Source organism: Chiloscyllium punctatum, chromosome 4 (assembly GCF_047496795.1).
Source record: "Chiloscyllium punctatum isolate Juve2018m chromosome 4, sChiPun1.3, whole genome shotgun sequence".
NCBI classification, from domain to species: domain Eukaryota; kingdom Metazoa; phylum Chordata; class Chondrichthyes; order Orectolobiformes; family Hemiscylliidae; genus Chiloscyllium; species Chiloscyllium punctatum.
The window spans coordinates 52,022,844-52,034,609 of NC_092742.1; the positions used below are offsets into that span (position 1 = coordinate 52,022,844).

The 11,766-nt window shown below is 38.3% G+C and overlaps 1 protein-coding gene across 4 annotated transcripts in view; it reads left to right on the forward strand.

Annotated features, from left to right (window-relative positions):
* frmd6 (FERM domain containing 6) overlaps nt 1-11,285 on the forward strand; it is a 133,350-nt gene extending 122,065 nt beyond the window's left edge. For all 4 annotated transcript variants that reach the window (XM_072568702.1, XM_072568700.1, XM_072568703.1 and 1 more), the window contains 2 exons: nt 3,096-3,187; nt 7,023-11,285. In XM_072568702.1, coding sequence (XP_072424803.1) covers nt 3,096-3,187; nt 7,023-7,310 — 380 coding nt within the window. In that variant the 3' untranslated portion in view covers nt 7,311-11,285. The remainder of the gene's footprint in view (nt 1-3,095; nt 3,188-7,022) is intronic.
* The last annotated feature ends 481 nt before the right edge of the window (nt 11,286-11,766 follow it).

Below are 11,766 nucleotides of genomic sequence, written 5' to 3' on the forward strand. Positions count from 1 at the left end.
CTAGTGTCATAGTGTGAATTTTATAAGGATGTATAGAGTTGGGATCGGCATGTTGTGAAACACTGTGAGTGGACTATGGACAGGGCAGGTGGGAAGGATGGTCTGTGTGCCCACTCACTGGAGGAAAGGTTGCAGACAGGTCCTGGAGAGTATTCTGGTGGGGACTCCACTGAGTATTATGGATATGGCCATCACTGATGCTTGCTGCGTTAACATGCCTTTTACGCAATCTCATTTCATCAATAAAAAGCATGGACATTGTATAGATGTCAGAGCCCATTATTTCCAATATGGAAGTTGTGGTCAACCCCGTGGCAACACTAGTGGACAAAGCCATGGTGTAGTAGCTGCTGACTTGGCTTCCATTGCAGTGTCTCTATGGGAAGTGAGTGGAGGCTCAAACTGAGCTCATAGAGTCATAGAGATTTACAGCATGGAAACAGACCATTCAGTCCAATCCGTCCATGCCGACCAGATATCCCAACCCAATCTAATCCCACCTGCCAGCACCCGGCCATATCCGTCCAAACCCTTCCTATTCATATACCCATCCAAATGCCTCTTAAATGTTGCAATTGTACCAGCCTCGAAATCAACATTTATTGCTGTGCAAGGTTCCCAGAGGGACTTGTCCCTTTTAGGTGATAACCAGGTTGCTACCTTGGGGCTGTGTCAGTGATTCAGAAACATTTATATCCTCTCTCTCAGGCTGACAACATTCATACTTGCCCTATTACTGCTCTGCTTCTGCCCTTGCTGTTGCCTCTCTGGAATCCCAGGACACTGCCACATCCACACCAAGACAATGCATCTGAGCCTGGACCCATAGCACCCAGAGGTGCTCGAAGACGTCATAAATATTGAGCTGCCTTTCCCCCTGAGTGAAGGCCAGCAGCATCCATCAACCATGCTGCAGAAATTAAGATAGTGCAGGAAAGGAAACTGAATGGCATGCACTAAGAGCATGCACAAGGGTTGAACACTTGAGCTTAGTATATATGATTGAAAGTATTGGGAAATTGCTGTGGAATGTGGGAGCTGGTGTGGCTGAGAATGAGTGGGGCAAGATATTGTATTCGATTGTGAAAGAAGGAGAGTATGAACCTCGGTGGGAGGTAGATGAGGTAGGGTGAGTGTGAGGTAGCAGAGAGAAATTGGTGGCACATTCCTGTTGGCCGCCTTCCTGCATTGTTGAGTGCTCATCCAGACTGTGGATGCTGCACTGCCTGAGTAGCAACCTCAAGCCAGGTTGGTAGAGCTTGGTATCATGGTCACCCCTGCTGGTCCTTTGGAAAGATTATGGCCCTCCTCTATTCCACACTGTGCACTGGGATGTCCACGTCCCTGCCCACAAAACAAAACACCAATTTGGCTTGTCTGCCATGCCGCCATGCCTCAGCAAAGGCCTACAACTGTGCTGGACTGCTGTGGGTGAACACATGACCAAATTTAACAATGACAATTTAAATGTGACACCGGTGCTAGGTTTGCCATACATTCTGGCTGTGACATGTACCTTGGGCTGCAGCGAATGGGAGGATTGTGCTAACAAGAGGGGCACCACAGCAGTGCAGCACCTTGTTAATGAGGCCTGTTTGCGCCTAATATGTGAGCAAACGCAGTGGCTCCTGCAGAGAAAAATCTCTATGAAATTCCATGAAAATGAGACTTAGCCCAAATATGGGAACATACAGCCAACAAAGTCCTCCTCTGGAATTTGGATGCTTTAAACAATGGCATAAAGGTACTGTGGACTCCATTGTGAAGCTGGGACAGATGATATAGGATTAGTACATGGACTTGAGCAGTCCAAAATGGCAGATTGTGCACCAAGTTGAAGTCAGAGGCTGTCTGATCCCTCAATCTGCAAGCATCTGGCACATGCGCAGTAAATCTGCATGTGTGCATTATCAGTCAAAGTGCAGCAAAGTGGCATATAACACCCAATGGCTTGTTCCTGAGTTTGGGGTTTCAATAGCACAGCCAATAACAGCACTGTAGATCCTAAGTTTACTATTATAGGTTTTACACCACAGAGTAATAAAGCGATCCCAAAATTGCTGAATAATTCCCCTTTCACCAATCAGCTGAGCTTATTTCCTTGCTCTTCAGGTCACACTGTAGTCATTATGCAAATTTATGGTAATTCAGATCCATAATGTTGCTATGGTGCCAATGTTATATCTAGACATCAGGAATATTGTGCCCAAAAATCATGCCATGAACAAAGGATAGAGAAATAACCCAAAGCAAGTGGCAGAGAATAAAATACAGTGAATGAGGATAGAAAGAATTCAGTGGATTAAGACTGGAAGAAAAAGAAGTTGTAAAGAGAATGCATGAAGAAAAGTTAAAAGGACAAGCAGAAACTGATCAGTTGTAATGTGTGTTGGGAATTGTTGCATCGATTCTCGAGAAATTGAGTTGAAAGACCAGGCAATTATGTGAGATGGTCAAACATCATTACTCATACTGTATTTCAAAATAATTTTTTGAAGGGAATCTGTCCAATTTGCAATTGAGTGTCATAACCAAGGTCCACCTGAAAATGATCAACTTCTGACACTCCTGCCCAAGAAAATTCCACATACACAGATTGGAATTGAGTTTTATAGAAGGTCTTGGGATGATTCAAACACTGCTGGACTAGGACTCCTTGGCTTCATTTGTTTCCTTGCTAGCTCTCCAAGGTTGTGTTTCATGTCAAGATCATAAATTACGTTAACAGTGTCCTTACAACATGAATTACTCGCTCCAACTGGAAACAGGAGAAATCCAGCAAGTTCAGGACACACAATGCAGAGGCTCACTACTGGGGTGCAGTTTTTTTCACTTTATTGAGGCTAGAAGTAGAGTGGCACAAATTAGTCCAATTTGTAGGGAATTGGAACTCATGCTATTTCTTCACTACAGATTGCCAGATTTTATTTCTAAAATGGGCTAATATTGGCAAGTGCTGCTAATTCTCAACAGTTTTTAATGCTAAGCTCACTTTATTCAATAGATAATGAAGCAGTGACTTCCTGGACACCCACCTCAACCTAAGTTTGTAAAGGGTTCTGCAACCATTATAGCATCTCTCTTATTTGCTGCAGGGTTGATCGTACGGGAGCTGAGTTCTTCCACTTCCAGTTCTTCTGAAACAGTAGTGAGACTATACGGCCAAAGTGTGGATTCATTACCACAGGTGAGTTCACCCAAGAATAAAATGATGCTGTGTGTTCTGAATGCCCTTGATTAGATTTAATTAAGCAAGTACCTATTTACTTTAATTTTAAAAATACTGCTGTACAACTGGTTTTGTTAGAACAGGACAGACAAACTAACCAACATACCATGTGATTATTTTCTGTTCCACACATGTTGAACTCCCTGCTTCTCTACCCCATGGTAGCCCCATGGAAATGGAGCAAGTGAGGGAGGGCTAAGATGGCAGGAGGCATTGCCAAAATGGTTTGCCTGCTGGCATTAACCTTATTGCCTTTTTCTCCAGGTATGAGTTACATCCAGCATATAAATGAGGTTCAAGAGTTAATATCTCTATTTATGAGTGGGCACCTGTAAATTTACAGCCTAAGGAGGGAAAGTGGCTTCTACACTGCCTCCTGCTTCTTTTTAGATTCATTCACAGGATGTGGTCCTTGCTTATTAGACCATTACTTATTCCTCCTGCCTAGCTGCTCCTGACTAGCTGCGGTGAGCTGCCTTCTTGAACAACTGCCTTGGTATAAGTGTTAGAAAGTGAATTTCTGGAGTTTTGACTCTGGAACAGTGAAAGAATGGTTTAAAAAAAAGTTTCCAAGTCAAAATGATATGTGGCTCGAAGAAGGACTTTTGGACATTGAAGAGAGTAAGTGGAGTGCCGGTCATGTGCACTGCTTTGTTCAAGATGGTTTTGATCTTCTTGAATGTAGGTGAAGCTGTGACCATCCAAGCAAGCGGAAAGTATTCCACTACACTCCTGCCTTGGGTCTTGTAGATGGCAGACATGCTGTGGAGAGTCTGCAGTTGAGTTACTCATAGAATTTCAAATGCCTTATCTGGTTTTTTTTTTGCTGCAATGTTAGTATGGCCGATCTAGCTCGGTTTCTGATTAATGGTAAGCCTCAGGACATTGCTGATGGGGACAGTTGTTGATGGGGACAATCAGCAATTCTAATGGTGTTGAGTATCAAGGGAAAATAGTTACGTATTCTCTTTGTGGCACAAATGTTACTTGGCATTTATCAACTCAAATGTGGATATTGTTGAGGTCTTGTTGCTTATGGATACTGAGTATCTGAAGAGTCGTGAATGGTCCTGAATATTGCGCAGCCATTAGCAAAGATCCCTACTTCTGACCTTTATGATTTAGCAATTCAAGATGGTTGGGCCTAGAATCCTAGCCTGGAACACCTGCAGAGATGTCCTGAGGCTGAGACAACTGACATCTAACAGCCAAAACCATCTTCCTTTCTGTTAGCTGTAATTCCTGCCAGCAAAGAATTGCTTCATCCATGATTCCCACGGACTCAGTTACGTTCAGACTCCTTTTCGCTGCACTTCAGTTAAATGGTTCCTTGATGTCAAGAGGAATCACTCCCTATCCAAGTTCAGTTCCTTTAATTTATATTTGGATCAAGATTGTAGTGAGGTCAGGAACAAACTATTTCCTTATTGAACTGAAGTGAGCTTCAGTGAACATGATCTTGCTGAGGAAGTTCTGGAGCACACCTTCAGTGTTATTGTGGCAATGATAGGGTTCACAGATTCTGTGCACTGCAAGAATGCTGAAGCCCCTGCTGATGTTATCTGTTAGGCCTTTAGTGCCCTGCACCAAGAAATCTGTGGAACTTAACCCCAGCATACACTTCCTCAGAGTGCTGTTTTTTGCAGATCCCATAATTTCACTCTGTTTTTCCACTGAAGTAGATTCCTGGAGATGATTTTTCTTCCATTGCAACAGGCATCCCAACGAGGTGACACTTTTGATTCAGGCCTGGTGAGGGGAAGCAGTTTCCTCCTTTGGGCGAATCTTGTCAGATGTGGACTCCTTTACCCATAACAAAGGTTTCATGTTGTAATTCACCCGAAGGCAGAAGCATATTTCTGACAAGGAGATAAAATATCACTCGTGTGCACGTTTACTATTCACTTTTAGAAAATGGCACAATGAAGAAGGCAAGAATTTCCATTGCTTTCAAAAGAATACATTATTTTTTTTGTCTGGTCAACAAATCAGTTGAACAAACCGGTACAGATGAAAATATAACAATGCTGTCCATAGTACAATGATCTCAACAATTGAGTGACCACATTTGAAGCTGGATTAGTTTTAAAAATGAAATACCTGCACAGAGCTCTGCAAAGTAGGCAGAAACTATTATGAGCAAGCTGTCCGTGGTGTTTCCTTTTGATGTTATACTAGTTTTAAAAGATCAGCAATACATACTAACTTAAATTAATTCCCCAGATTTCTGCAATACAATGGGGTAAACCTGTCTCTGATATCTTTCTGGAACCTTTTAAAGGGAATTCAAAACAAATATTTACATTTTTACTTCCATCAGAATCCAAAGCAACTGTCCACTAGTTAGTACGTCAATACCATACTTAAGTACTTCCTCTAGTTCCTGCTACCTTTTTATACCACCATCGCATTCCAAGAGCCAACAACATATGTCACAGGAGTTGGACACTTTGGGCAACTAACATTTTCTTTTCTATCCAAGTTAGAAATGGAAAGCTTTTGACGTATTTCTGTATTGAATAATTTTGTTAGATGTTGCATGTTTCTATAATGTGTATTTTTAGATTTCATTAACCCATCGGTGTTTCAAACCTTTCCTGCTGTGTGTAGATATTCCCTATGACTAAATTCTGCCATAGATGAGGAATATTTCACATAGGATGGTTCTGTACCTAACTGTTGTGCCACAATGGCAATTTAAAAATTCACTGCTCGTATCTGTGATTCATTCACTTGGACCAGTAACCTTTTTGCAAAATGAGCTTCTGTGACTTATACAGAGCTGCATGATGATGTAGAATTACCACTAACATGAACCCCCAACCTGTTCTTTCTGCAATAATCCATGCTTGTTAGTGTACAACAATAGCAGAGTAGGTCAACAGAAACGCTGGTTTTCATTGTAATCCAACTCACCCGGTGAAAATGGGGTGAGTGGGATGTTTACAATAGCAACGATCAATATATTCACCTGGTCCTCTGAAATCACTCTGCCATCTTCATTTCAGATTCAATTAAATCCAGTATGCACCTGCTTGACATAGGTAGGTATCTCAAATATGAGTCAGACTGTGTAATTTGGATCTCAGTGCCAAAGTGACTAGAAAGGTCGCAAGTTCCATTCAGCACCAAATGTAGAGTAAAACTTGAGGCAACCTTAAATCATGCCTAACCATATAGCTTTTGTAATGCTGTGAACATAGTGACAAGTGAATTTCGTGCTTGGTGGTGCACAACTATCTGCTAACAGGCAAGTCTACAAAAATATATATTCCCAAGGAACAGCACTCAGCATGTTGGACCGTCAAGTCTCTCCCAACTGCATCCACTTAGTAGATCCAGACAAAATCACAATATTTAATGGTGAACTTAAAACTGAAGCATGCATTACAGTTGAAGTACTGGCACGGGACAGTCGATACCCAAAAATATCAGTTAACATCCAAGCTGGTGATTTTGTTTATCCATTTGGCTCATTATCCTTTAGATCAACTTAACTGGATAAATCATGTTTGTTTGTTTTCAAAAACCTTTAGTACTTGTACACCTTTGGGTCTAGCTGAAACAGTGTTTCCAAAGATCAGATTTACCTATTTTTATTTCTGGAATTAAAAGTTCAGCCATTCAGTTGAATTTGACAGCATCTAATATGGGCTACGTGAAGACTTGCCTTTTAAAATTTATTTGCAAATGATTTTGCAGAGATTCGGTTAGCAGTGACTTCTGATCAGTTAAAGTTTTGAAGTTATTTGAGTGAAATGGTTGCCTAATATATTGGTATTGTTACATACAGCCTGTGTGCAGAAAACCAAAGACCTCCACAGACCGGCATAGCCAAAGCTTGGATGATATTCGTCTTTATCAGAAGGACTTTATGGAGGTAGCCAACCTTTGCCAAGACGTTGCTCAGAGCTACACGTTTGGCTGTGCTCATGATCTGAATGAGGAAAGTAATTGCTGTAACCGGTGCTTGGCAGAGCAATACAATGCAACAAAGGAAACCTTTATTGTCAAACGAACAAGTAAATATTCATCTTTGGACCTTACAGCTGATGACTCTGTTCCTGAATTTGTGGTTTGAATGTTGAATTTTTACTATGCATTAGTGATGTGTACTGTAAGTCTGGCTGCCTACTGCATTCCAATGACCTTCCAAATCGACTGCCTACACTTCTCTGTTGAGTTGAAAGACTTTTTGTTTCAATCATCCAACGAACAGTTAGTTTATATTCTGCAGTTCTTCCATGTTTCTGAACAAAAACAACTTAGAAAGCAATGGATGCCAAGAAGCCAAAGAAATATGTTAACAGGAGTCTAAAACAATGATAAGAAGATGTATATTTTTGAGAGTCAACGAAAGTTCAGTTACAGCAAGACAGTCAGAATTCTTTGCACATTGTCTCTTCTGTGGAAAATTAGATCCACGGTGTTTGGAGTATTACAATTCAGTATTACACAAACAAAGATCTTTCTAAAAAAAACTTGTCTTTTTTATCAAGCAAATGTTACATAGTAAAACCTTAGGGTTTTTAACACGTGTTAGTGGCACCATTACTATGTTGTCGAGCAACTTCTTGAAAATATTTCAGTTAAAGGTGTAGACTTGACCTTGGTACTGTGAACCTTGCAGTGTTGTGCTAGTTCTGTTTTATTCTTGTACCTTTTTAGGTGCCTTTATTTTACTTGCTGTCAGATGTATATGAGTGCAGTGACAATCAGAATCTTTTCTCTAGTTGCAAACTTTCGTCTCCACCCATAATATAAGACACAAAAAAGAAAATTACTATATTGTGGGAAATGATTTGTCTTCTATATAGACACACAATCATATTGGGGATTGAATCTAAATTTGTTTTATGTGAGGTGTGGGGTTGTTGGTCAATTTGAATATTTTTGCAGTTTGCTGGTAAATTCCACTGATTTTTGAAGATGGGTGAAATCTTCCGCTATGTACCAGGACATGACTGCAAATGTGTGAGTTGAGAAATAGTCAGTTATAGTTTGCTGGTGGGTCAATGAAAGTACAAATGAGTGGGTAGCCCAATTGGCCTTTGAGTTCCAGTGTACCAAGGGACAAATTCAAGTTGAGTACTTTTGAATTCCAGTACATTTGTATTCAAAGACATGCTATTTGTTTATATGCAGTTACTCAATGTGTATGATTCTAAATTCACATTTCTGTTTAATTTACTGTCAGATTGGTTTGATAACTATAGTTTGCATTGATTTTCATTCTAAATTCCAGTGTTGTACTAGTGTAAATATGACACAAACCAGCACAAGTCAAGCAAATTTTTTTCAGTAATCATAGTCAAGAATGATAATGTCCCATATACATGAAAAGGTTCCCCGCTGCAGGACAAAGGTTGTAATAGCAGATCTTTAAACAGCTGTTGGGATCCATCAAGCTTTACTCATAGTATGAGTATAATAGATAACAAGGAAATTAATAGACCACATTAAAGGAATTTCATTTTTAATTTCATTAAGACCGTGACATTTACATTGTGGCTGATATACAAATTAGCTTTAAGATGAACTAGCTTTGTTGCTAAATGGCTAAATTTTCAAGCTAATACATAGTATTTTACAATACATTATTGATGGCAATATTTTAACATTTAGCAGCATTTTTGCAACTGGAAGTTTCTTAAATATTTTTTGATATGAAACATGTTTCTATGGTATTTTTATATAACTGATATTTTTACATGAAATTATATTAATCAAGTAGTTGTCAAGTGCAGTGCAATTTTTAGCAGTATTATGGCAGTTAGCAGTACTGGAGGCAGTATTATAAACTGATAATTTCAATAGATTGATATTTGTAAATAAATATTTTGTTTGGATAAGTAAGTTGGTTGGCCTTGTGAAAACATTGGATTACTCTATCCCTTCCCCACATAAGCACATTAATGACGGTTACTTCATAAAGGATCAAGGTACATTTTTTATTGTGATTCAATAAAGATGAATCAACTATTTCCAGTCACAGAAGGCACAGTGTATTGGGTTCAGTAACAAGGTAGGCATAGTTTGGGGTTTAATCAGACTATGTAGATGTTTTTAATTCTGTGCAACCTTAAAACCTCCTTCTAATGAGATTACTAAGCTAATGATTGAATAATAACAAACATTGTTTCATTACATTCATGAAATGTGGGGCATCATTGGCTAGGCCAGTGTTTTTTTGACCCTATCCCTAATTACCCTGGAGAAGGCAGAAATTATCAGTAAACATTATTTGTAAATATATCACATTCTTTTGGCTATTCCAGTTTAGATTGAAGCTGTAGTTGCGGTCTAAAAATGCATCAAGAATTTTAAAACTTGTTGAATTCTCAATACTTATTACTGAAGAATGTATTGGCAATTTAGCCATATTGGTAAAAAAAATCCTTTGTTAATTGACCATATCATTTGAGGCTTAGATTTTTGAAATAGCAGGATTCCATGTTACAGTTATATGAGGGATACAAAGAGGCTGGTTATCCTTAGGTTAAGCTTGTAATTAAAGTCAGCATGGCACAGACTTTGTCCCATATTATTACTCGTAAGACAGCAGGTTTATGGCATTGAAATTCCATCTGCTCCACGATGATGGGGCAAAGAAGAGCAGAACTGGATGGCTGTGATGCCCTTATTTCCATAAATATGTATATCAATAAAATCTGTTTCCAAAGATCAAGATCTATCAGTTAGTCTTTCATATGCATGTTTGTGACAGTGGTTCATGTATCCACAGAATCCCATAAATGCTTAATTTTCCTATCAACAATGTATCAGAACCAAATAACAGTTTCATGACAAGGATGTGAAAGGAGTTGACATTAGCTAACACTTGTAGCAAATCCTCAGTAGAAACTAGTTATTACACTTTAATGTGTACATTTTTTAAAGGCATGAACAATTTATATGCATCATTCCATTTAGCAAAGTTATGAGAATTAGAAATGCACAGAGGAAGTGGATTATAAATTAATTCACTTTGTGTTTGACACCACTTGTGCAGCTAATCATTTGTGCAGAGGTAAAACAAACATCACTTTTGATGGTTTATCAAAACTCAATATTAATTGGCAAAATGTCAGTTGATCAAAACTTCTGACACCCTAACATTCTTTACATTCAGCAATGTTAGGAGCTTTTAAGAATATTCTTTTAGAATCCATGTCTCCAGGATTATCAGGGCTGTCGCAATGGCACATTTTTTTGAAAGTTGATAATGATATACTAGTTTATGTTGTTTGCTCTAATTGCCCTTATGCATGTGATTGTTGGACTTCTGTAAAATACCAGTAATCTGCCCAACAGAAACAAAGAATCTCTCTGTTAATTTGTTATTGGAAAATCAATCTACCATCTTATTAAATTGTTAAACATTTTGATTCCCTATTAACCAATCAGAAAAAGAAAATAACAATCAACACGTTTGGTTTCGAATGAGGATTCATGTGATATAAAGGAGGCCTACCTTTGACTGGAATAATGATCTTCCATAGCTAATTAAATTTGGAATACATTGCTGCATCAAGATAGGCACTCAAAAAATACTGTGGTACAAGGATCCCAGGGTACATCATCTTTAAATTTCTTAATGCTGTTTGAAACTAAACACAGAGATGGACATTTTTGGCTAAGTACTGCTTTATCTTGCAAAGATATAATTTCTTTTATGTATCCAATCTTGATCTTTTGCTCATACTTTTTATTGGCTTCATAGAACCTGGGCTTAACACCATCTTAATGTCCAGCAACATCTGGAACTATACTGAAACATTGCATTGGTTATTTATTCTAAAATAGGTTTTATGCATTAGATTAAAAAGGCCGTTTTTTTTCAACAGCTTGGTAAAAATTGTTATCTTCCATATTCTTTAATGTAATAATTGCACAAGCAGCATAAAATCCTTTCTGTGAAAGGTGCTCCTGTCAAAATGTGTAAAGAAAGATAACATTGTGCAACTTGTAATTGAATTACTTTGGTAGAATGAAGTCCAATGTGTACCTTCAAGGTACAAATGCCAAAATATAATAAAAAGTAACTTTGTTTAAACATATTACTGTTCTGTGTATTAATTTTAAGTTGTCAAGTTTGTAACTGAAATTCTGTTATGGGTTATTGGATTCTGGTCTTTGTATCCCAGGGGATTGTTACTACAGTCTCCCCACATCAGTTGATCATTACTTGCAGGAGCTTAATTATAATGTGTGGCAGTAAGATGATATGACATTTTCCTTATATCAATTCTAGGACTAGGATATGACTAGAATGATTGATTGGCACACAGACGTTTATAGCACAGATGGTAGTGTTTGCCTACGTCTTATTAATTGAAAGGCGCAGAAAAAAAAAACCATGTATCAAACCAACTTGCTTTAATTTTAAACCCTTGGACTTTCAAAAACTTCAGCTTTAAAAATCTGTATTGGAATTTTCAAGTATTATCCATATCCATATACCATTTCACATATTGGTTAAATTTCCAGTGGTTCTGCGTAAGAGAATTTTTACTACACCTTTATTAATTTTAAAA